The sequence below is a fragment of the Carassius gibelio genome, chromosome B13 (assembly GCF_023724105.1).
Source record: "Carassius gibelio isolate Cgi1373 ecotype wild population from Czech Republic chromosome B13, carGib1.2-hapl.c, whole genome shotgun sequence".
NCBI classification, from domain to species: Eukaryota; Metazoa; Chordata; class Actinopteri; order Cypriniformes; family Cyprinidae; genus Carassius; species Carassius gibelio.
In genome coordinates this window covers 5,247,406-5,274,597 of record NC_068408.1, presented here as the reverse complement: position 1 = coordinate 5,274,597, position 27,192 = coordinate 5,247,406, and the positions used below count along the sequence as shown (strand labels likewise).

At 35.0% G+C, this 27,192-nt stretch overlaps 1 protein-coding gene across 1 annotated transcript in view; it reads right to left on the bottom strand.

Moving 5' to 3' along the window:
- Positions 1 to 27,192, bottom strand: part of LOC127970304 (MAM domain-containing glycosylphosphatidylinositol anchor protein 1-like) — a 183,599-nt gene that overhangs the window by 70,722 nt on the left and 85,685 nt on the right. Inside the window, exons 5-6 of the mRNA XM_052572802.1 lie at positions 12,387 to 12,583; positions 11,163 to 11,295 (exon numbers count right to left, since the gene is read on the bottom strand). Of these exons, the coding sequence (XP_052428762.1) occupies positions 11,163 to 11,295; positions 12,387 to 12,583 (330 nt within the window). The remainder of the gene's footprint in view (positions 1 to 11,162; positions 11,296 to 12,386; positions 12,584 to 27,192) is intronic.

The window sequence follows — 27,192 nt, the reverse complement described above, 5'->3', positions numbered from 1 at the left end:
TGCGTTTAGTTATGACGTATGTTATGCGCCTGTACAGCCGCATCGAAGCACAGACATCATGCATCGAACTCAAATCTATGATTGAACTTCCACTGTAAACCTGTTGTAAACACATGATGATGCGAGCGAAATACCGGAGTGAACATGGCTGTAAACGACTTTTGCAGATTATGCAAAGTTAATCTACGCATCTACGTCACGGCTCTCAGCCCGCCCTCTGTTCGTTGATTGGCCCGGCTGTTTTCAGACCGGTGGCAAACAGAAAGCTCTGACGCTGTATCAGACTGAGTACAGAAGCGAAATGAAATTGAGCGGAAGTAGGAAGTCTGACGTAGTCAGGCTAGTACAATCCAGCGTAATCCCAAAAATAGGAGATAGTTCTCACAGGGTGAATCTCACGTAACCTGTCGAGAACATTTCAGGGCCATATTTCACTCCAAAATCTAAATTGGATTTAAAAAGACATAAGCATAAAAAATATATTATTTCTATTGGTATTAGAATTTAAATAAATAATAACAAAAAAGACAGAAAGCACAAACTGACCCCAAACTAGTCTGATCTCTTCACTAAGCTCTTGTGACTTACATCTGCTGAAATCTCAGTTGATCCTGATGGACTCCAGCACCAGACTGGAGGGGATCTGGGCTACAAGCTCTCAGCTACAGTATATACAACAATCGTATTTGTTCTACAAATAACAGAGCGATCACAGGGACTGAAACAGAGATGGGGAAAGAGGGAAAAAGAGCGTCTGAGGAGGGAAGAATTTATCACTTCAATTTCCCGGAACGGTATGAGGGGGACGGCACAGCAGCAGTCCACTGTTGTCTCTCGATAATGGGACTGATGTGTTTTACGGAGTTTACACCGCTTTAACAAACCACTGCACTTCTGTGCTCCACAAGAGTAATAGATTTCAGTTAAAAGAAATGAAGGGTCAGGCATTATCTTAGGATAAGATAAAAGTGAAATATGTTGCCTTCTGAGATCTTGTTTTGTTTCCAAAGAGCCCTTGCATAAAGGTTTTGGAGCGAATGCACAAGATCAGTGGGAAAACTGCAACCAAGACGGAAGACACAGAGCTGATGTGTTAATTAGAAACATACGTTTATTGGCTTCAATACTGAAAAGCATTGTTAACATACAGGGCTTGGACAAAATAATGTCAACACCCATTACAACAGGAGTTAACACAAGGTTTTAGTGCAAAAACAAACGTTGTGATTATATTTTCATTGTCTATATTCTCGAGTTTGTCTTTCAGTGTGGTATAAGATGTGTTCAACAGTGGTCCGTACAGATTTCATGTTACCATAAAGAAATAAGTTCACCCAAAAATGTAAATTCTGCCTCCATTTACTCATGTTTAACTATTTTCTAAACAAATTCTTTCTATTGTGAAATATAGCAAAAAGATATTTAGAAGAATTTGGATAGCCACAAATCTGACGGTTGCCACTGACTTTGATTATATGGAAGGAGAAAAAAATGCTGTGAATTTCATTGTGTATCATCAGCTGTTTAGCTACCAACTTTCCAACCGTTTAGTGTTTTAAGAATGACAGTCTAATGTCAGTGTAAACAAAGCATGGCAAGAGTTCATCAGTGAAGAAGAAAAGTGGGTGAAAACTAAAACACTGAGAGGGACTGTGTTGAAACAACACAGAACTACTGCTGCAAATTGACAGCAAACTTCAATATTCGCCTTGAAGCGCCTGTTTCCACAAAAACCGACCACAGAGAGCTTCACAAAGCCAACATCCATGAAAGAACCTCGACTGCTAAAACTTTCATCACAGACGCCAGTGCTAAAATGTGAAAGAAATGGAGTCATGATTATAAAGCCTGGACAGCTAGAGCACCAAGATCAGCTTCAATACCTGCCCTAGCCAGAAAAAAATCACCTGACTTTAATATCATCAAACCACTTTTAGAAAGAAGAATGAGAAACTGATTCTCTCCTCCGAAAGAAACCGGTAGATTCTACTGGAGACTATCATTGTAGGAATCTATTCTAAGATGGTTAGATGCTGGCAAATGGTGTTAAAACATCTTCGTAAAGAAATACTGCTGATTCTAAGGTTGTTTACATTATTGAAACAACCAAACCACAGTACGTTTCAATTTTATGTGCCATGTAATGGTGATTCTATCTAAAACAGTGCAAGCTATGCAAGCAATCCCACCACACATCTGGATCAAACATGACCTTTTTGACTCCAGAGCTCACAATTCCTCATTCATTAGAATTGCATCTCAAAAACAGAATAAAAATAGTGGAGACATGTCTGGTAAGTCACAGTGCTATCTAAACTCATATTCTGTTTTCCTGTTAGCTTCTGAGAAAGTTTTCCCTTCAAAGAACATGATTCTACTTCTTAACAATTTAACGGAGTCTGATTAATTATATTGGAATCAGATAAATAATTAAATTTCACACATCATCCTCCAGCTGCTTTTGATTATTGGTTTTAAAAAAGAAGCAGAGTGTTTCCAGCCTTAGACTAAAATACTAGAGCGGCATGTAAAAAACGAACTGAAATAATGGCACATTATTCACTCTCAGTGAATGGCTGAAAGCACAGAAAGCAAGCCAAAAATGTGTACAACTATTTGATTCATATCTATATCTGTCCATAAGAAATAAGTGCAGATTATTGCACAGACACTGTAGAACAAGGCAGAATATATTGCTGTACTCAGGAATATCTTGTTACCTTCTAATTAGTGTTTCAATAAAAATTCAGAGTATCTTTTGCTTTGATGCTGCTAACCTGTCAAACTTTCCTTCAGCTTCCTGTATCAGTTCAGTAAACACAAAATAATGATGTGCTCTTTATTGGATTCTCCATCCAAAAGTAATAAGTACTGATTATTTCAAAGACATAACTCAGAAAACAAAGCAGGCAACATGAACCTTTCAGCGCCTGTAGCTTTCGTATATCAATCACTGAGTTTATCCTAGAAAGATTCTATTAAAGGATTTCGGTGTAAAAAACAGGGCAAAACCTTCTCTTCTTGGAAGGCATTCTCTGTCTTGTGTGAGGGATGTCACTTTGAGGATTGTTCATTCACTTCAGTGCCACATGCGCCAATCACATGCGTCAATCACTGATGGCTTCACCACCAAAAAAAAATAAAAAATAAAAGAAGTAATGCAAAAGCATGGCAGATTAACAAGGCTATCAGAGCCGTGCTGCCGTGACAACAGATAAAAAGTAATTAGTACTCAGCAATGTTAGACACGACAATAACATAATTAAAGCAATTTATCCTGTCTGATTTAATGATGCCTGTCTCAATTAGAGCTGTTAAATAAATCGTAACTGCATGGCAATAAACCTACTGATATTTTTTTTTTTTTTTGTCTGATAAATCTGTGTATGATTGTGTTTGTGTGTGTGTGTGTTGTTTGCCCTTTTATCAAAGTCAGAACATGTTATGATTTTGTTTGTGTAAAAATGTATCAGCCTATATGTGGATTTGTTGATGAGTAGAATTCTCCTTTGTATTTATTTATCTACTACAGAAGTATATATTTATATTTATATATATATATATATATATATATATATATATATATATATATATATATATATATATATATGTGTGTGTGTGTGTGTGTGTGTGTGTGTGTGTGTGTGTGTGTGCGTTTTTGAAATTATGTTTTACTCTTTTTAACTAAAGGGCAGTTTAAAATAACTAAAACTGTCAAGATAACTGTCTCATAAAATAAAATAAAATAAAATAAAATATCAAAATGGCTCACTAGTTTAAATATGCTATATTAATAAGAGCCTTAAGAGAAGGGAACTTTTTCAGTAGTTAGAACCAGTTTCTACATACTTTCTTTTGGCTTCAGAAAACTTACAAATATGTCATGTGGACAACTATTATGGTTTATTTATGCTGTGTTTTTGTCTTTTATTGAGCATTGGGGCCGTGGTCACTGTACTAAAATTCTAAGGAGGGAAAAAATAATAATTATGCAAAGACTGGAATGGCATGATGGTAATCACATGATGACAGAAATGTAACTTTGGGTGAACTGTCCCTTTAACCGGCCAATGTCCTCTCCCTAGGGGAAATGAGTTTGTACATCACACACACGCAGCCCATTCATCCTCATTACACCTGATGGTGTATTAGTGCCGTGCATTGATGGTAAGGGACGGCAGGTGTGTGTAGCGAGACACAGACTGATCAATATCAGACATATTTCCTCTCAACCGCTCTCTGTTATGCATACGGCATGCTTTCAAATCTGCTTTGCTATTGAAAAGTCACAGTTGTGCTCTTGCATATGCATATGGAAGAGATCCATGTCGTATAAAGGACAGTGGTCATTGTTTCTCACCAGATCAGACAGACCCATTGGTTATCCCTAGATAAAAAGCATTATTTTAAAGGGAAGAGAAAGTGACTGAGCAGAGAAAGGAAATGAGATGAGAACATTTTACTAGACTCAAACCACAATTCTGGCAAGATCACTGATATCAGTATGATATTAATGTCCATAATGGATACTAACTACATACTAAAAAACAGAAAAGTATACATTTTATAATGCCTCCTACATTTAAAAAAAAAGAAAATAATACATGAAATGCAGCAATAAAAAGTTATTTTTGTGCAAAAATGTATTAAAAACAATTCCAGTCTGATTAAATATGAGTCACATAGGATTTAGTTAGCAGTAATAAGCAACATTTCTTAATATTTTTGTCTAACTGATCCAATCAATAAAAGTGTTAAACTGCCTTTTTTATGAATTTTATTTGACTTGTTTTTCAATAAAATATATTTTACTTCAGATGCAACACTGCATAATATATTCATTCATCTTTCCAACACCATCTATTGAAAATAATTGTATTTTGTCTTTCTTTCTTTCTTTCTTTCTTTCTTTCTTTTTTACTTTAACATATTTATACTTAAATAAGGAGAAGAACTCTTCCAGTGCATTAAGACAAAACACAAATATTATACTGACAAAGATATATTGTCTACAAACAAGCCTTAATATCCTACGCGGTGTTGCTTCACAAGTAAATTAATCTTGTTTAAAGCATGTTTATATATTTTAACTAGACAAAATACTTGTCAAGAACAGGTTTTGTGCAGTGTAAGAATCCCCATATTTCTTCAGGTTCATTCATTATAATGCATGTCGAGTGCATTGCATTATGGGATGCAGCATGCTCAGTTGTTTAAAACACATCAAGTCAAATATACAGTAGGTCACTCCTGGTGTTTTATGTGCATACATTAATCCACATAATATAGACAGTCTACATAATATATACTGCAGAAATATTAAGAGTTTTATGTTATTTTCAACAGCACCTCTCCCTGTTTTTCCTTCAAACACAAATGGACTGTAGGAAGGAAATATGTCTCAGTGACCAGTGAAGCATACAGTGTGTGTGTGTGTGTGTGTGTGTAGGAGAGAAAATCACCAGAGCAACAAGTATAGAAAGATTGGACATCCTCCATCTCTATTGCTGTGGGGACCAGGCTTGTGCAATTAAGCCCAGCCAATTACTGCCAGCTAATGGCTCAAAGACGCTGAGACAGAGATACATTAACACAGCTAACCAACGCTTAACCAACCCTTTATTAGACTCATCCTAACAGGGAAACAATGACCCCTAAAGCACTAGCACATGTTAAGCAGTGCACATTAACCCACACTGCAGTAATTAACATATATCCGGCGCCAGAAACTCACCCCCGTAATCTGAGCTACAAACAAACCATTTGCGTTCGAACCCTCTAGACGTGAACAAAGAGAGCCTACAGAGATTACAAAAGCACTTCAGAGAAAACACACTGTAAAATAAACTTACAAAAGTGCCAGTCAGGGAAACTCTAATTAACTGAGGGAAGGCAGTTTGAATTGAATGGACAAAAACTGTCAACAGATAATGAGGATTCATTTAAATGGGGTTGTTTTTGAGCAGTCTTACCAATAAAAGGAAATATGACTGAATCTTGGTACGTTACATCACATCAAAGCAGTATGCAGTTTGTGACACCAGATGCACAAAGACATATGACTGATTGACATACTTGATTTAGCCAAAATAAATAGTTAAAATTAATTCATTAAGATTGTTGAGGCAAATAAAGCTTTTGATCCAATCAAAACCCTTGATGAATGGATGGATGGATGGATGGACAGATGAATGGACAGATAGACCATTTTTAATGAGAAAGACGGGTGCCAGTGCCCCATAGATGCAAAATGCATTAATAATCGCTTTATTTTTTCAAAAATGGTTGAACAAATCTGCATTACTGTAAGTCAAATGTTATATCATGTCAACTCAGACTTTTCGTTAATTTGCTATGAATAAACTGATCATTTGCTTATCCATCCTTTCCCAATAAAAAATGAAAAAGCAATCAAATAGGATGAAGTACATTCCATTTATAAAGTATTGAATTCACTGGATTATACCAACAAAAATATTAATGCATGGGTATTTAGTATGGAAAAATTATATTTTCAATGTGATATATATGTGATATAAAGCTGAGATTTATGGCTGACATTCAGAGAACAAATAAAGATTTTCCTTAACATCAACCATGTCACATATCTTGTCAAATCCATCTAGTGTCAATACAGTCGTGAGCAGCTGTCGATACACACACACACACACACACACACAAGATACACTGTGTGTTCATACAACAGAATCATAGCATGGCTGGCGTGAGGGAGAACGATTTACTGTAGCATCTTTAACAGGTCGAATCAACTTCAATACAACATCAGGATTACGATACAAAAATCAATCTACCGGACGCCACCTGTTCTGTGTGTGTGTGTGTGTGTGTGTGACCCACATGGGGAAAATCTAATCCTGGTCATCCATGGCATAATAATAGCAGAAAAAAATTATCTCTCCAGCCCTCAACCAACTACAGACAAATATATCACAAGAACATCCTTGTCTAACTAAATACAGATTATTAACTACTTTAAATCAGATGCTGAATAAAAAGCAACTCTGTAACTCTCTAATCTGTGTTCTAGTGAAATACAGAAGACAAGTACCTGCTCACACATACACACACATAGTGATATACATGTATATGTTTTTGCACCATATTTTTGAGGTATAATCCAGTGAATTAATGAAATTGTATTCATTTATTTATTGAAATTATTTTTTTATTTTCACTTCCCCTTCCCAAATATAAATGTTTAGGTAGCAAGAAAATGAATTCCTTGTCAAAAACAGAATGACATCTTATTTAGCAGTGTGAGTGGGGCTTCAGCATGATGCCTCAAACTCTGTCTGTAGACCCTCTCCTAAATTCTACTGCTCCTTTACTTTGATGCTTCTAAATCATTCAGAACGACAGGTTATCATATGTCACTGTAGTGGGATTCGGCTAAAAAGAAAACATGAAAGCATTACAAGAAGGGTGGAAAATTGTTTGAAAAAGAAAAATGTTCCACCATGTTGGCTCTTTTCTCTGAATAATGACAATCTCTCTCTCTTCCCGATCTTCTACAGCTCTTTCAATCCCAGCCATACAATTATCCAATTAAAGCTTCATTTGAGCGAGATTGAGTTATATCAGTTGTTTCCTCTTGAATGATCTGTACAGATGGTGCCTGTACGTCTACATGAACGATGCATGCATAAACATATAATTAAACACAAAACACTGACGTAGCAATCAAAGTATAGTATCTGTATTTGTTTTTATCTTCTGATACGTGCATAGAGCTGAAATCCCAAAGGTTTTTAAAATTTAATCAGTGATAAAGGTCATTAAATTGCCTTTGATTTAAATGAATATGGCATATGATACATTTTTTATACTAGTGAACTAAGTGCAAACAGACTCTTTTTGAGTGTCCTTGGATTTCTTTCAAAGCAGCAAGCCAGTTGACACTGTGGGTTGCAGTGGTTTAACCACAGCTGAGGTGAGGCAAAATATTAACTACCGTATTTTCCGAACTATAAGTCACACTTTTTTTCATAGTTTGGCTGGTCCTGCAACTTATAGTCAGGTGCGACTTATTTATCAAAATTAATTTGACATGAACCAAGAGAAATGAACCAAGAGAAAACATTACCGTCTCCAGCCGCAAGAGGGCGCTCTATGCTGCTCAGTGCTCCTGTAGCCTACACTGAAAACACAGCGCCCTCTCGCGGCTGTAGACGGTAATGTTTTCTCTCGGTTCTTGGATCTGAATAAATGCGACTTATAGTCCAGTGCGACTTATATATGTTTTTTTCCTCATCATGACGTATTTTTTGACTGATGCGACTTATACTCAGGTTCGACTTATAGTCCGAAAAATACGGTAATCATAACATGGAACCTTTTGTGTATACAGAATAATGATGAGCTACTGCATGTGCTAAAATGTGAAGTACACAACAGAGGAAAGTGCTAGATTTGACCTTAAATTTCCAGTATGATGAACAAACCAAGTTTTTACATCATATCTTGAGTCATTTTTATATAATATTTGTTTAAGAATGCTAAAACCTTCTAAATGAAAGCTAGGAATCCATTTTTGTTACACCGAAAAAACAATCTGATTCAACAATCATCTGAATCTGAAACATTAAATATTAAATCAAAGGGAAAGTATAACAAGAATACAAAGAATATATTTTATAATTTTTATTACTTTTTTTAATTAACATTTCGTAATATATCTTATACTTTTAATATAAATGTATGGATGTTAAATTAATGTTGTTATAAACAGATAACAGAATGATGTACACTACCACTCAAAAATTGATATCAGTATGATTTTTTTAATGTTTTGAAAGTCTCTTATTTATTTGAAAGTAATGAGACAGTAAAAAATGTAATCTTTTGAAATATTATTTCAATTTAAAATAACATTTTTGTGTGTGTGTGTGTGTGTGTGTGTAAACCTGGATTTTTTTGATGATGAATAGAAAATTCAAAAGAACAGCATTTATTTGAACTAGAAACCTTTTGAAACATTATAAATGTCTTTAATGACAATTTAATGATTCCTTATTGAATAAAAGTATACATTTCTTACTGACACCAACATTTTGAATGGTAGTGTAGAAGAGAAAAACCCTATAGAACAAATAAAATCAGATGATGAGCCATGATGGTTTGGATATAATATTATAAACCAAACATAGACCATGGACAAAGGGTTAAAGCAGGTCTTTCTCTCTGATCTGAGCTCTGACCTTCACACAAGCGGACGCTGACCAGCTAGGTTTGGAGTTACACGTCACGATCGACCCGTAATTTAAAACAGCGCATCGAATCCTGTGCACAGACGCAGTCTCCTTCACTCTACCCTCTAAAGAAGCCAACTTCTCAAACTTCATCGCAGCGTCCGACGCATGTTTCTCCTGCTCTCTCCAATTTCATCATGCCCCCTTCCTGCTCGTCAGTTCAGAAGAAAGAAAATGAAAATCAACAGAAAAACAAATCAGTGTTTTGTTCTTTCGGCGACGAGCTGCGTGTCCGTGAGTCGCGCGCTCCTGCCACGCGGAAAACAAATTCCAATTTGCAGCAGTGTGTTGTTTCTCCACAGGCCAGGACACCGGTGGGGCGCCGCGGAGCGCGTGTGTGTGCGTGTGTGTGTTTTTGTGCAAGAGGTACAGACTTCTGATATTGTCACTCCAGACTCACTCATCTCTGTTGACTATTTCACAGCTGCCTTTCTAGTGGAGAGAGCAGAAAGAGGAGAATCAACAGCCTTTCAAACTCATCACAAAAGAGAGAACGAGAAACGAGGGAAATAAAGACACACACACACACACACACACACACAGAGGGGGGAAGTTTTGGGCTACTTTTAGATTTTCTCTGCGAGCTTTGAACTCGTTTCTCGAGCATGAATTCTTAATGCTGCTAATTCGAACACGAACAAACAAGTTTTTTACATGACTAATTCATAAAGGGTTTCACTGGATATTGTAGTCGCATTTTTTGTTGTTCTAGCAAAGATTTGCTGGTCACAGGCGTATTTTTGCTTTTGCTGTGAATTCGAATCATTACGGATTACACAAACAATTTATTCTGATGATGATGAAAATGTTAGTTAACAAGGACAAAGCTTCAATAGGACTTCAGTGTTAAATATCAACTATTTAAAATACCTCATGAAACCTCTTGACAGCATGTGAAAAAGCATATATAGCAGAGACTGGGGCAAGTTGTCACAAGGTAAAGTTGACAAAGGTTTACAACTACTGTTTAGAAGGATTTTTTCCTTTTTTTCATGAAAGGCGTGAACATTTTGTATTTCAAAATATACCAAAAGTGAAAACTGTAATAATATTTCACATTTTATTGTTTTTACTGTAAGCATAAGTGAGCATAAGAGACTTCTTTCAAAAACATTTCAAAAGTAATTTTTATAATATTGAATAAAGTTGTAAAATAGATACTTTTTAAAAAAGAAATTACAGTTTTGACAACTTATCTCCGTTGTCAGAGTATATTGACTTACGATATATTAACCCTGATAAATATTCACTGGAACAAAACGCATATAAACTGATCTACCATTCATAACTTATATAACCCTATTTATATCGGTCTCATTTATATTCTTTGTATCTTTTCTAATTCAAATTCCATTATTGCACTTTTTTTAATTCAAACTGAAATAGAAAACAGGAAAATGACAGCGAGAATAGGAGGGAATGAGATCTGGAGAGGAACCACTAGGCCACAGCTCTCATAAATCTATTCTAACAATGAAAAATCCCCCATACTCTCAGACCAACATGATCAAAGACACACGTGACTGTTGCTGTGTTATTCTGTGCTGAACATCTCCACAGCGCTGACAGACAGTGAACGAGAGAAAGAACGCAAGATTAAAAGAAGGAAAAGTGAAGATGTAATCAAAGAAAGGTAAATTAAACCTGACAGGTCAACACATATCTAGGGGATAAGGAACATTGGAAGAAAAAAATAATAAAAAGAACCGAAGAAGAAAAGACTTCTATGGTTTCTATAAAACTAACTGCACAAACGAAATTCCACATGCAATTCATTTCATGTAATAAAATGAGCAAAATAAAAAAGCATGACTTTCACAAAACTCACTGCAGCTGTGGTATAATGAGTGAAAGAGAGTGAATGTGAGCGTTTGAGCGTAAACGGGAACTCACTGGTGGTGTTGGTAAGGCGAAAGGTGACCGAGCTGTCTGCAATATCACACACGTTCCGGACGGACACCTGACAGGTGTAATTAGCAAAGTCTTGTGGACGGAGGTTTTTCAGTTTCAGCACCTTTGTCTCACCCTGCAAACACACACACACACACATTCACAGACCGCACATCTGTTAGTCAAAACATGCATTTAACATAAAGACAACAAAATGCTGTTTGTCAGTGCCATTTGTGCTTTTTGTATTCCTCTTTGTGTATAATTTGACTGCTGAGTAATTCATATTTAATATGACAAACATTTTCCCACCTGCGGCATCACAGAGTGTAACAAAAGTGCAATCTATGAAATACTAAAAAATTAGCCACCACTAATACACTACATTAAATTCAACGTTACCCATTCAAATACAATTGGGTTAAAACTGGAACATTCAATGTCGTTGATATTCAAAAAAAAAAAATTTTTTTACAGAGTTTCCTTTGGATTACACACTAAACAAAGGTTCAGTTCATCAAATAATGAGACTAAGCTCTGTATACTGTAAAATATGTCAGTAGTAATTCATGCGAGCACAAATGGGGCACAAAAGGTGACGTATTGTTTCCTGAGAATGACCCTTGTATTTCTATGCAATGTCATTTTTCAATGTCAACTTTGTGTGCATGATAAAAAGAGAATGAGTTCAGGAATTTTAAATTCATCTAATTCTTTTGACTGCGTCCATCAGGAAAATGAATAATCCTTATTATTAATAGCACAGCCATCAATCTCCATCCATCCCACTTTTTTCAAACGGCTCTTTAATAATAAGTGCTCAGATTATGAATTCATCACTGATGGATCGCTGATTTATTGAGTAGGTTTCTCTGCGATTGAGCGGGTCTCCTGTGGTTATCTGCTATTCCAATGATTATTACTCTAATTAAACTATTTTCTGTTTTAGGGGAAATAAGGCATATAGAGAAATATATGTCCAGCTGGTGTAAGAGAGGTTTGGGATTTACTTAAGTTTGGGGACAAAATTTGCTAAAACGTAACTTAAACTTGGATTTTAAACTCCCTTTGGGCACACCAAGAGACACACACACACACACAAAAAGGTAAATATAAAAGAAAATTAAAGAAACAAAAAAGGTATTTAATGGTATAGGTATAGGTTTAAGGTCTATAAAATATCATTACCTCACTAAAACAACAACAGAAGCCATAATAATGTTGTACCTGTGTGTACAGAGGCTCGTAGATATCCACTCCGTTGTCTTTGCTCTGTTCGATTGCTTTATTTCCTCGTTTCCAGATAAAGCGAGCAGGAGGGTTCGAGTTTACCGTACAGCGTAAAAACACTGTTTTCTCCTGATAGTAGTTCCCTCGTACATCACCCACCGTCTGGTGCACTGTGAGCACAGGCTTATCCAGATCTGGAGAGCAGACAGAAAGAAAGAGAATTCACTTAGATTGGGGAAATGTAATCTCTTTAATGGAGTAATCTGAGAGGTAAATGCTCACAGAACCCATAATTATCAGAGTCTTGATCTCGTTGTCTCAGACAAGACCACTATTTCCACTGTACCGAAGGTGGCAATTAACTCAACAACCACTCAGCACGCTATTTTCTTCGTTACACACAGATTTCTCCAAAGTTTCGATGGATCTGAATAGCTGGTTAGCCATTTCACAAAGAGTTGCATTGTTTGAATGAATGATGCAATAAATGGTCTTTAAAGACCAAAAGATCTCTGGCTGATCTGACTGAAGACTTTTTAATGCGTGGTATTTAAACTAGTTTTAGTACTTTTATTTTTAGATTTTTGATACTAAATAGCTAAAAAAGCTCAGAGAATATAGCATCTCCCTGCATTTTTCACAGAAAAATGGAAATATGAATAAAAGGCAGTAAAATGTTCATATGAATAAACATAAACAATAAATATGAATAAAAAATACACTGGCTACTTCAATATGTGCCTAACCAGACGTGCACACACCAAAACACACAGATCACGCAGAGCTCAGAAACAGATACAGAAGAAAGCGAGGTGAAGGTTCAATCTATGTGACTGTGTAACCCAGTCTGACCTCTGACCTCTCGCTACTCAGTGATTCCCAATGAATAAACAGAAATCTGTCTAAAAGACTGTCTAACACTCTCACACACAGTCCTGTGTGTGTGTGTGTGTGTGTGGAGAGAGAGAGAGAGCACACATGAATGGCTTTATTTTAGCTTCTGAAGGAAATCTAAGCATAACGCCTGAGTAATTTCAACGGCAATAAGAAGCTCCAAATGAAAACATCACATCCGTCAGAGAAAGAATCACTGGGAAATCACTGTGCTGATCCGTAGGGAATTCCCTGCCAATTCCACAGAGATTAATCCGGTGAGAGCACTAACCCACATCACAATGACCGTGTCAAATTATCACTCAATTTTATTAGATGTCTGGAGCTAATCTGATGACCACAGGCCAGAGGAGAAAATCATGAATGACACACTAACCCAACAATTTTCTGTACAGTGGTATGACTGTGTGTGTGTGTGTGTGTGTGTGTGTGTTTTACAAAGGTCTGCGGAAGCAGATTGTTCATGTACTGTATGCAAAACTCTGCATCTAGTATGAAAAACTACTGTTCAAATGTTTGGGGTCAGTAAGATTTGTTTGTTTTTCAGAAAGAAATTAATACTTTTATTAGGCAAAAATTAATTCAAATTATCAAATTGTGTTTGTTATTAATTTTCTATTTGTCAAAAAAATGACAATAATAATAACCAGTTTCTAAATATTAACCAACACAACTGTTCACAACATTGATTTGAGCAACAAATCAGCATATTAGAATGATTTCTGAAGGATCCTGCGACATCCTGTGACACTGAAGACTGGAATAATGATGCTCAAAATTCAGCTGTGCATCACAGGAATAAATTACATTTCAAAACATATTCAAACATATATATATCTTTTCTTTTATTGTAATTCTATTTCACAATATTACTGTTTTTACTCCAATTTTGATCAAATAAAGAAAGCCTTAGGGAGCATAAGAGACTTTTCAATCCGTCAAACACCAACACACACCCTTCTGCATTCAGAAGAGCACAAACAGAGGCAGGCGTTTGATCCCAGCATCTCGTGAATTATTAAAACTCTTCATATTGCCTGAAATGGAGCATCACATGAGTGTGAGCAGCACATTTGGATATAATGAGCAAATACGAATGGCCCAGAATGCACTGGGAGCCTACAAATATCTTTTTTTCAGGTTTTCCGCTCATTTTTCTGTTTAGATCACTTACAAATCAGTGTCAACATTTGCCTCAAAGCTGTTCTCACACGCACCCCCAGTGTCTACATGGACAGAGTCAGTGAGGAGTGGTGTGTGAGTGAGCTTGTCCTTTATTCTGTAATTCATGCTTTTCCATCCTGTCATTACAGCTAGGAATGCAGAAGTATTTGCATAATTTGTGAGAGTACAGCATAAAACCTGTGATCTCATAAACATGAGCTATCTCTCCACCTGGTTGGTCTGAGGGCACAGAGCCACAATGCACCTGTTCTCTACCCACAGGAACATCTCTGTATCTCTTTCGGAATTCAACTCACTCTCAATGAATATGTGTGAAAGGACAGATATGAGTGAAGTAATTTTGTGTCAGTGACTTTTACATGTGAATTAATTGCACAGAATATTAAGAAAGCATGGTCTCATTTTATCTTACAGTTTAATTCTTACTATTAACTGTGAATTTGCCTCAATAAACTCTTAAATTGCTCCATAATAGTTGTTACGTTTAAGTATTGGGTAAGGATGTAGATAACATTCCCTCTAAGCTGTCACAAATATTTAGTATGCGCAGAATAAATAATATTCCGCACACATGCAAAAAAAATCTGGGAAAGCCATTTGATTTAATTCTAGAAAAGGTGAAAAGGTTGCAATCCTCAGGCAAACCACTAGTTGGTGTCACTTTGGAGTTAGAACTGGTGAATAACGTTAACGGGTTTCATAAAAATAGAATTATGTGAGCCAACGCAAACACAATGACGTGAAATGAAATTTCATCATGTATTAAAGAAGAGTGCTTTGACTAAGTGCTGGAAATAGTAGATGACGGGCACAGAATGGTAACAGAAGACATTTACAGGCACACACAGGTGTATTGTGCAAGCTGTACTTCAGAGGGATGTTTAGACAGCTACAGAAGAATTCATGTTCAGGTTCTTTTGAAAATATTTAGCTTACAGATCTGTTTAAAATGCTACATCACACACTTTATCACACTATCAAAAAAAAAGAAAAAATTTACTGACCCCCAACTTTTGAATAGTAGTGTATAGTGTAACAAAATTTATATTTTGAACAAACACTGTTCTATGTAACTTTTTATTTATTAGAGAATCCTGAAAAATTTATCACAGGTCTCCAAAAAAAAACAAAATAAGCAGCACAACTGTTCCAACATTGATTGTAAATTAGAATGATTTCTGAAGTATCATGTGACACGACTGGAGTAATGATGCTGAAATTTCATTTTTGGTTCGCAAGAATAAATTATATTTTAAAGTATATTAAAATAGAAAACTTTTTTTTTTTTTTTAATTGCAGTAATATTTCATACTATATTTTTGTGAAATAGTATTCAGTATTTTTTTGAAAATAGAAACAGCTTTCATGAACATAACATAACTTCTTTAAAAAACTTTACTGGTGCCAAATTTTTGAACGGCAATGTATTATATAGAGGGCTGGTAATTTAACGTGTTAATTAGATTAATTAATTATGGAGAAAAGTAACGCGTTAAAATTATTAACGCATTTAACGCACTTTCCCCGGCCCAGACCATCAGCCATTCCGTACAGTCGATTGATGACTAATATGAAGCAGGGCAACAACTTACTGCATGATGGAGCCTAGAGAAAATCCCTAAAATACAAGGTATCGGGCAAAAAGCCCCTGTTTGAAATTTTGTCTCATATTTACATCACATAGTTAATAAATATCACACAAGCTGTAGGCTAAGTGCAAGATCACACGAGTGCAAATGTGATAAGTTACTCATTTTATACAATGGTTCATTAAGAAGTTAATATTGTGTTATTTTAGACACAATGTTGTCTGTTTTGCTCAAGTTTGCCAACCAAATTATAAAGACAAGTCAGAACTGTTCATCTATGAGCAACCCACAGTGGCAAAGTACCGCGAGTACTTTGTGTACTAAATTGTACATCATTTAGTTAAAGGGTCAAATCAAATATAAATGGCACATTTAAAATTTTAAGTTACACACTTTTTTGTGTGTGTGTTGTAAAGCTCTGGTAGTGGTGTAACGGTACGCAAAAATCACGGTTCGGTACGTACCTCGGTTTTAAAGTCACGGTTCGGTACATTTTTCGTACAGTAAGGGAAAGAAATGCAAACACTTGTTTGTTTATTACTATAAACTTTTTTTTAACAATTTGTGTACAAATTGTTTTTAAACACTTTTTAATAAAACATATATATATAAAATAAAAATAAAAAGAATAAGAAATAAAATACTGCTGCAAAGTTCTCCACTAAATAAAATACTCTCAGTCTCAATTTCACATGATATACTTTAACATTCTGTCAGAACCCCTAGTACATTACATGCTATTTTGTTTGTGGTCTGATTCAGAAATTTCTAGTTACCCATGTTCTTCAAGGTATTCTATTAATATGTTCAACAGAAGAAATAAATTATTACAAGTTTGGAACAACTAGTGGGAGTGTGAACGATGGCAACATTTTCATTTTTGGGTGAACTACCCCTTTAAGTCAAACAGTCCACAGTCTTTTCATGTTTGCTTTTCTGCAAACTGCGCGTTCATCATTAGTTACTGGACAGACATATTGATAATTTTCCCATTTAGCTCTACATCTAGAGAGTCTTATGTTCAAAGGCCCTGGATGTTTTAAACCACGCATGTTTAGCACATGATGTGCTCACGTGAAAGGGCTATAACAGTGCACGTTCTGGAGACTCCATCATCATCATGAAAAAAGATAAGCTTCTTTAACCTCTTAAGTAATTAATTTCATTATAATTGCTATTAACATAATAAATGGTGCAAAACACTTATTTGTTGATTCAGCTTGTTGGCCTTTGTAAAATACGGGACAAATCACGTCCCCAAATATTTATGATACAGGACGTATCTTGGACCCACTTTATATTAAGTGGCCTTAACTACTATGTACTTACATTTTAATTAATAATTTAGTACTTATTATTATGTACTTATTGTGTACATACATGTTTTTACATTGTAATTATAAAAAAAAAAAACTACATGTAATTACATCGGTATTTAATTTCTGTAATTACATGTATAATTACACTGTTGACCCATACTTTACACCTTAACCCACCCTTAAACTTACCCATACCTCCAACCCTCTCCCTAACCTTACCCCTGTCCCACCTCAATAGCAGCAAAAGTGTTTTACAATACAATATGAACACAATAAGTACATTGTTCTTATTTTTTTAAGTACAAAGTAGTTAAGGCCACCTAATATAAAGTGGGACCCGCATCTTTTTACCTTTTAACAGGGGACGATTCCGTATTTAAAGAGATGGGTGGCAACCCTAGTTTGAACACATATGTTTAGTCGATCCTTGAACTAGAGTTTACGGGAGTTTACCGACTTTAAGCAATTTTTTTTTCATTGCAATGTACTGATTCAAAAATTGAAAGTGGGTATACGCAAAGCCGACTGATAAAGAAGTGGAGATACACCATATACCTGCGTATACTCTCCACTACACCACTGATTTCAGATACTGGCAGGTCCTGGCACATAAAAGACATTGTAATTACTTGAATATCACAGATTTGTGGCTGAATTAAGCCCAAATGAGGTAAATAACACTGTAAAGCCCGAGGCAGCAGACATAGCCGACTGATATCATCTGTCAATATGAGATAATCCACAGTGTCTAACAGCTGACATCCACAGGGGTTCCTTTAGAGGTCACAAACGTGACGGTCAGAGGTCAGTGTTCATATGAGTAAGTCAATATTCTCTGCACTTAACTTCTTGTACAATTTAATGGGTAAAAACAGTCAAGAACAGGTCATATTTCACCAACCCACTGAAAAAAATTAAAAATAAAATAAAAAGAAGGACATATTTTGCGTAAAGAAAATGAAGCCTGTTTTAGGACCATTCATAATATGTCATTACTTCCATGACAATTAAGCACAATTTAGCCTAAAATTCTCATTACTGCAATGCCTCTGGAATGTTTTATTTTGAGTTTCTTTGTAATTCTCATTATTCTCAATGGTGCTTCTCATTAGATCCTCGTCATTATAATACAGTCATTTGCCAAATTAAGGTTATAAAAAAAAAAAAAAAAAAAAAAAAAAAAAAAAAAACATGAAATGCAGTACAAAAAGGATAAAAGTCTAATGATAAAAAATATTTTAAAATGCTTGTATATAACAAAAACATATGACACAGAACTTATTTGCAGGGTTTTTTTAAGTAATGAGGGGTTAATTATGCTTAATTAAAATTAAAAAGATTTCACCATTTATATAAATGCAGAAAAAATAATACGGGTCTTCACAAAAAGTAAGATTTTAAAAGCTATAAAATTAAGATGGGAGTTTTGGGAGAACTTAAAATCAAGATGTGAGACACATGCAAGTGAATGCATTATCAACAAAATAATAATAATTAAAAGTCTATTTTTAAGGTTTTACTATAATATTGAGTTTTAAGAATTACAAGTTTAAATTAGAAAGATAAGTGACCAACTATAATACTAAAACTTCTGACTTGCAAGATCTTTGCAAGTGAGACATTTTAATACATGTATTACTGAAGTCTGTTTGCTCTCCAATTAATCTCATTGGATTTCAAGAGAAACAACGAGATATTAAAGAGATCTCATTTGTGATTTTTCTTTAATGACTATAAGAAGCCCCAATTAAATTGTCCAGAGATCAGCGGTTACAGGCTATTTTAATAAAAACCCTACAAATGGGAAAGCAGATCCGGAATGGACTCTCAATACTGATCCCAAACCTCTAGACTCTCAGCACACCTGCAGCCTCCTCTTCCTCATATCGGCTAATTACACTCGGGCATTCCTCGTCTCTGCCCCGCAGCAGGAAATGAGATATTTAGTCAACCCCACTGGCTCAGCACCAAGAACCTTCAGAGTGCTTTGAACTAGGGTGCGGTTTTAATTAAAAACCCCAGGCAAAGCTCTGAGAGCTGGACTCCTCTGGCTGAGGGGGTCACCAACCATCCCAACACTTCCCAGGTCACCAGCTCCTAACGGGATCAGAATTCGAGAGGAGAGACACCGAGGGACGACGCTCTCTCTGGACAGACTAAAAGAGACTTTCTATAATTGCTTGTGCTCTGACTGTTCTGTTAATTGCCCTAGATTTTCTTGGGACGATGACACACATAAATACAAACTACATATGCACACATACACAGTAGTAGCTGTTGGCTACAGATGGTGTTGTACAGTGATGCTGTTTTTTAATTGGCCTCCCAGAGTAATGACTGCTGTTAGAAGTAATTTTTATTAATTTTTTTGGCTCTAGCTAGATTTTGGTAACCATGCCATTTGTCTAACCAGACGAGCTATCGACCTGTCGAGTAATATTTAGGCACCTATTAACTGAGAGCAGGACTGAACATTTTGTTTGTAGTTTGGGAAAACATTGAGTGGTTCAGCATAAAGTTTGCTAGGGTAAGAATCAATAGTTCTTTTCCTCTTAAAGTTTGAGATTTGAACATTCATAACCCAAAGTAAATTTTTGGCACCTAACTAATCCCTCAGACAATAATGAGACAACAAATCTAAAAATGCAATGAAATTGCACTTCTGGCTATTACAATATGCCAGTAATTATATGAATCTTTTGAAATCAGACATTAAAAAAATGTCTGCTTAAAATAGTCAAATTGCATATTCATCAAACAATAAAAAAAGGACCTCTGGGATGCAGATTAGACTTCGAAAAATACATAATTCTATTTATGACCACTTGATTCGTTTGGATGTGGTCTGAAACAAAGTTTACTGTGAATTTCAAAACACAATTTTAAAAAGCTGTCATACTTCATATGCACATACACACAGCTCTGCTATCATTACACGTGCCCAGCAACTAAAATAAGTTAAATATGATATAATCCATCACTGTCCCTTTAAATTACAAAATAACCCATGGAAATTTCTAGAAATCTAAATCTATCACAAGTTAAGACCTGGGACCAGATTTACTAATTACAAATTAGCTTTAGAGCGCAATTCCATAAAAGTGCAGATGGGAGGGGAAATTCTGCGGAGGATTTACTAACAATGTGCACATTAAAGAACACAGACGCAGCCAGATCATATCCATAATGACCAGCACAATCTACCAAGAACAGTGCAGATTATCATTTTCTTTAAGACATGTTTTTTTGTCGAGTTAAATAATGGCACAAATATCAGTAATTTGATTAGCTCAAACGTTAGTAAATCGCGTTGCATGATTCATTTTAATACTCCCCCTCCCACAAATTTGAAGTCAGAAAGGAAACTCCAACAAAAGCATGTTCAATAAGGTAAAAAAGCGCAAAACTAACTGTGTCCACACCTTTTCAAAGATAATTCTTCACTGTGCATCTTTAGTAAACCCTGACAGTACTATTCTAATTACAAAAAACAGTTTGCTCTGGCGCAATCTGTTAGTAAATCTGTTTCTTAGTCTAACATATCGTGGTTTAATAGGGTCCTGAAAAGAAAAGAAAAATAGAAACTTCTAAACAAAAAAATTATTATTCAAATGATTATTCTTCACATTTTTTGGAATTTCTGAGTAAAAATAGTTTCCAAGTAAATCCTACACTTTTTTTTTTTTTTTTTGCAAACATTGGTTAAAAATCCCAATAAAAGTCAAAAAATGTTTTCTTTTGCTCACATTGGAGTATAATTCTTACCGTTCAACTTAAACCAAGTTGCAGTTACAGCTAAGTTTTATTTGCCAAAGACAATTTCCACACATTTGGCACCTGACAATTTGTGTGTTCATTTTGGACCCTGTGCATGCATGGGGCCACTAATACCCGTCCGCCCGCCTGTGCCCACCTGTTTATCTCAGCACGGCGCTGTTTGGACACACTCAACACTTTTATCTCCTTCTTTCTACAGTTACAGTCACTCTTTCAATCTTGAGATCTGCATCTCTCTCTTTCCTTACTGTTATATGACTGTAGAAATGACGTGTACCATAAACTTTTTACAATGATCTGGAGACTTAATGGGAAGGGGAACCTAGTTAGCAATTCAATTCAGATAATCAATTAAAATCAAATAATGAGCCCAAAATAACCCAAGGCAATTCAACACCTCTTATCATTCAAAATAACCTCTTTAATCTTACTGATTATTGACAGATATTGATTAGGTGTTGTTGACAAAAAATCCTTTACATTTAAAACACCACCGAGCCACTGAAGGAACAATCTTGTGATCTTTAATTTGACGGTATTTTGCAACTAATTTAATTACATACTGAATCAGCCTTCCTTTAGACTGTTTAATACTGGTGATTGTACAAGCCACATCAGCACTCATTACTGTAAGCGTTGCTGGGTTTAGGAGGGAGAATTTTCAATTACAAAGACAGTTTGTGAAAATCAATTCAGACTGGTTGTAGAAGGAAGAGAAATCTTAGTGTTTAAAGGAACAGTACACTCAAAATGAAAATTGCATGTGACTGTATTGCAAAGTCTTCTAAAGTTACGTGAAAGCTTGGGTTCAACTCATATGGACTATTTTGAATATGGGTTTTCATTTCTAGGTCAACTGTTCCTTTAATTGATTTTACTGTAAATTATGTTGAAATTTGCTTGCAAATAGATTCGATTAGTTTAGTCGTGGCTAAAACCTGACTGAGCCAATGTACTTTTTGTGCCAGTCAACAAACAGGGCCAGGTTTCCCGATAACGATTAATCTTAGAGATTAAGAGCGTTTTCTACAAGTCATTTTCTGATCGTTCGTTATTGTTTCACATGCGTTTCCCCAAAAATGCACTTAACACATTTGCACGTAGTTGTGCTTTAAGTATTACTTAGGAGTCGCTGTCCATTTGTCAAGTGCTGAAAGGTCACCTTATAGAATGGCTCTTAATTGTAGTAAACAACCGTTTATTGACGTTAACCGAATGCTGCGTTCCAAACAGACAACTTGGATATACTTACTATAATACAATACAATATTATATTGTATTATATTGTATTTCATAATATTATTCTTTACATAATAATATATAATATACTTGATACACTTTATATATTTATATATTATGTTAGGTTAAAAAATGTTAGCCTGAATGCATTGTAAGTCGCTTTGGAATAAAAGCGTCTGCTAAATGCAAAAATGTTTTCAAATTCATTTATTCATAAACAGCTTTTTTTGTGCACTTCAGCAAATCATTGACCACCCAAAAGTCTTTGAAGCAATTACTTCCTTTATTCTTTTTTTTTATTATTATTCTGTATTTCTATTTGTTCTGCCCTTTTTAATTATTTCATTTAGAAATGAATCAAAAATGAAGAAAACGAATCATAAAGTGTACAATAAAGCACAATCAAATCCTTATATTATAATCACATCAAGCTGAAGGTTTAATCTGCTGATTGTCCTGCAGGTGAATGCATAAATCTGTCTTCTTACGATGCACTTAGGGCTTTATGATTACTCCAGAGCACCCGTAGATCTACAATGATTTTCAAGTGCTACTTAAGTAATGATGCTTTTGGGAAACAGACCGTAATATTAAGATCAGTCGTACAATCGTTTCTATGAACTTCTTAGGCTTACGAAGCTTTTGGGAAACTCAGCCCAGAACAATGTTTTAAAAACCTAACACAAAAACACAGCATTTGCATTATTTAGGAAAGTCAACATATGAATGACACATTAAAATATGAAAGCAGAAAGCATTATCTTTAATATTACAAAAGCCAGTAGCCTTTCAGGCTATTTTCAAGCATTCATGATACTACTCTGTATATCCCAGCAGAATGAATTACCTTCAACTGAGTTCAGGGAGTCAGTGGTTTTCACACACTGAAAAACAGCACTTGATATTGTTTAGGCTTCAAGTGAGTCATTCAGATCCTGGAAGATGACTGTCTATTGAAGATGCACAGTACTCATGGAGTATACAGTAGTGTGCACACTAAGCCAAGGGTCAAGAACAACACAATATTCATACAATGCCAACATAAATGCTGTCTGCAACCAATACTACTTTCATAACATGACATTCATTTCAGAGTACAATGGGATCTTCAATGAGAAAAATGTAGAACAGGCTTTAAAAAATATATTAGAAATTTACCAACATATTATTAAACTCAAAAGTTGCATCTGTTGAAAACCTCTTTCTTAAACTTATTTCTGAACTAGAGCAAACTGCTTTTTGGATTTTATTGTTACATTTTGACAAAAGATTACAATTAAAAACATTATTTTCCTAAATTTGAATAATGGGTATAAACTAGACGTGGAATTGTAATTTTTGAATATGGATATTCAAATATAAAGAATTCACTTAAAAGTAATCATTTAGAAATGCAAATAAAACAAAGGTTGTAAATATGAACTAAGATAAACTGCAACATATTCAATCTGCAATGTCATTCTACCTCAAATTTATGTGGGGTGTGTTCAAATTCAATTCAAGTTAACAGTGAGATTAAAAGTGAGTCAAATCAGAATTTTACACAACCCGGGACCAGTTTTATTATAGTTAACTAAAACTAAAAACCACTACAAATTTTTTTTAAATGTAACTAAAACTGAAATAAAAGTACATAACAGAAAATATATATATATAGAATAGAATATATATATATATATATAATATTTTTTTTATTAATTGTTAATAATTATTATAATAATTTGTTTTTTTTTAGTGTAGTGTAAGTGTAATTAATATGTTTTAACAATTCAAATGAATACACAAATGTATATCTAACAAACAAACAAAAACTATTATAGTATCTCAATGATAATAAGATAAGGAAAGTAAAAGGTGTCAATCTGAATTTGAAGTTGACTGTAACTGTGCGAGTGTTTAGTGTGCTGAATGGTCACAGCATGAAGCCCTGCAGGAACTGACTGTCTATCAGACCGAACATTCAAACAAGCTGCTTTAGAAATCTCATGACTCCAATACGTCTCTGAGACACAAATATCCGTGAGTGTGTGGGAGGCGGGATCTTAACTTCTAGAGATCAATAGGGCCCCGGGGGGCCCAGCGGAGCAGCGCGTGCCCAGCACGAGGGCCCCGTGCTCCCTGGCCTCCTGGAGTGCAGGGCCGCAGCACAGGGCACAGAGGAGAAACACTTCACTGTTTGTTTAACCTTTTATAAAACAGCCATTTCATAGCACACGCACACACAGCCGGGCAGGACATGCAGTGTAAGCATTTGTGGATTATCTTGATATAAAACCCCTCTTTCATTTTAAGAGCGCTTTATATTTCCTTTTCCGCACCTTCCACTTTATTTACTAGTTTTCCTGGAGGCAGCTTTTCTTTTACAATTACTGGCTCTGCTCCAAAGGTAGAGGAGGTGTCAGGCAGGGAATACGCTTCAGTTCTTGGCTGCTTTCACTCGTTCTGTGTGGTTTTTCCTTGGCTTTCTATCTCTGTGCACAGTTATTTAGTGGCAAATCCTTGAGAATGAGACATTTCAAATCCATTATATCTGAAGGCATCTTCAGAACACTCAACTCTCCTTGTTTTTCTCACGTACTGTATATCACCTTGAAAACTCTTCGGGAAGGCATAAAACAAAGCAAAAGAACATTCTTAAAGGTGAAGTGTGCAGTTTAATGTTAAAATTCTTTTTTTTACAATCACAAATATTGCAGTCAAGTACAAGACATCTGAAATGCTGTGTCTTTGGTGCTATCAAAACATTGCTCTTAACCAATTCCATGAGACTAGAATCAGACTACATGTTTGGGAGTTATTATTTTCAATATATTTGCATAGGCACAGAAATTACACACTTTACCTTTAATTAAAAATGTCTATCATTGATGTCGCCCAGCACGTTCTGATTATTTCACTTTTAACAATTGATTTTGTTGCATTTTTAACTATATTAATTAAATGTGTGTATAATTCTTTCAATGCATGGGTAACATTTTGCAATAAAGTTCTTTATGTCAATAAAAGTTAATGTTGTGACATGAAATAGCAATAGTAAAAGTTCATTTATATATCAACATTAACCTAGGTTATTATCTATTGTTAGCTTATGAAAATTAATGTATTAAAATTAATGAATTTAATCTTATTATATATAATGCATCTGTGGCAGACAATGCAAAAACTGTATCAAATTTTCATTTGATAACACAGTAAGGTTCCATTTGTTAGCATTAGTCAATTTTTACAGAATTTACTAATCTTAATATTTCTTGAAACATTTACCAACATATTTTTAAACTCAAAAGTAAAATCTGTTAAAACGAATGTACTTCAAACTAATATGAATGAACAACTAGCTAATCTATTTTTAATGAACTACTGTATAATTTACAGACGAAAATATATGCTGTATAAACTATATTGCTCATAGCTTGTTCATGTTAACTAATATTAAGAACTGAGACAGTGTTATCAATAATACTTGAGTAACTTGTGTCGTATACTAAACCATCAACTAGCATAAGTGATAAATGGCTATTATTCACCCTGATGACACAAACACATCACATTCTGGAGCTAAAAAGTTATATATTTAAAGCATTTATTTTGTACTACATATAGTTCAAATGTATTTACATGTTTACTGAAATATTGCTCAAGATTTACTGATAGAACAATTATAATTGAACTTTATTTGGAGTACTGCTTGTGCACGATGCACATTTCTTAATATTAAGCCTAAAATGTGTTTTAATGTCACTATCGATGAGGATTGTATGATCTTTGAATAATATCTGTCTTTAAATGCAAGAAATGTAAAGTGTACCTAAAGTACTGACTTGCAATAGTTCCACTTTAGCACAATCAAATATACTTTAGTACATGTGGCATGTGCCTTGTGCTGCTTTATTTAACTGTATTTTAAATGTTTTTACATGCTCTTATTTGTATAGTTTTTATTTTATAATTAAAATATATAAAATATATACATTTTAGTATATTTATTTTTATTAGGGCTGCAGCAGCAGAGAGTGAAAATTCCCAAACACAATTAAAAAAAGAAACCTCTATCAAAAATTTAGCAAATAAATGAAGCTTGATACCACTAACCCTAACCCTAACCCCTAACAATGTTAATAAAGGAAACATAAAAAATGAGCCAGGTTTCATTCAACAATACAACTGAGCATCTCAAGTAAAAGACGTCTCAGCGTGTAATATTGCTGAACTTCATGCAGATTCCCAGATATAGATTCCCAGCCATGGTGCAGAGGACAAGGGGGCGACACAGTCTAGACTTCGAACAAGTCAATCCAGCGTGTCTGCACAGGGAACGATTGAAACAGAGCTCCGGACAGCTCTGACAAGCCTCAACCTTTCAGTTTTCAGGTATTCGGACACGGATATTGAAATAACAAACAGGCGATGGAGGCCGAGGTGATTGATGGAGTAAACGGGCCAGACTACACTCTGCAGGTGGTCTATTTGCTGATTCATTCACCCTGAATTTCTTTTTCCACCCCCCCTTGTTTAACAAAAGCCAGATAAAAGGTCAAGCTGCTCTTGACTTGGTGGTATATTGTATAAAAATAACCTTCACAGTGAATGGAAAAGCCTATAGGACCCAGTGATAAAAACACATCTCAGATAAAAAAAGAGCATGCGGACATTCAGACCGATGTTATCGGCAGCTCACCCAAAGACACATTTATTCTGCTGTATTTCTGCTCCCTGGAGGCACAGTGACTGAATGTGTGAGGACAGTTCTTTTTACAGCACTGGAGACGCTCACAATATCATATGAAGAACGTCATACCT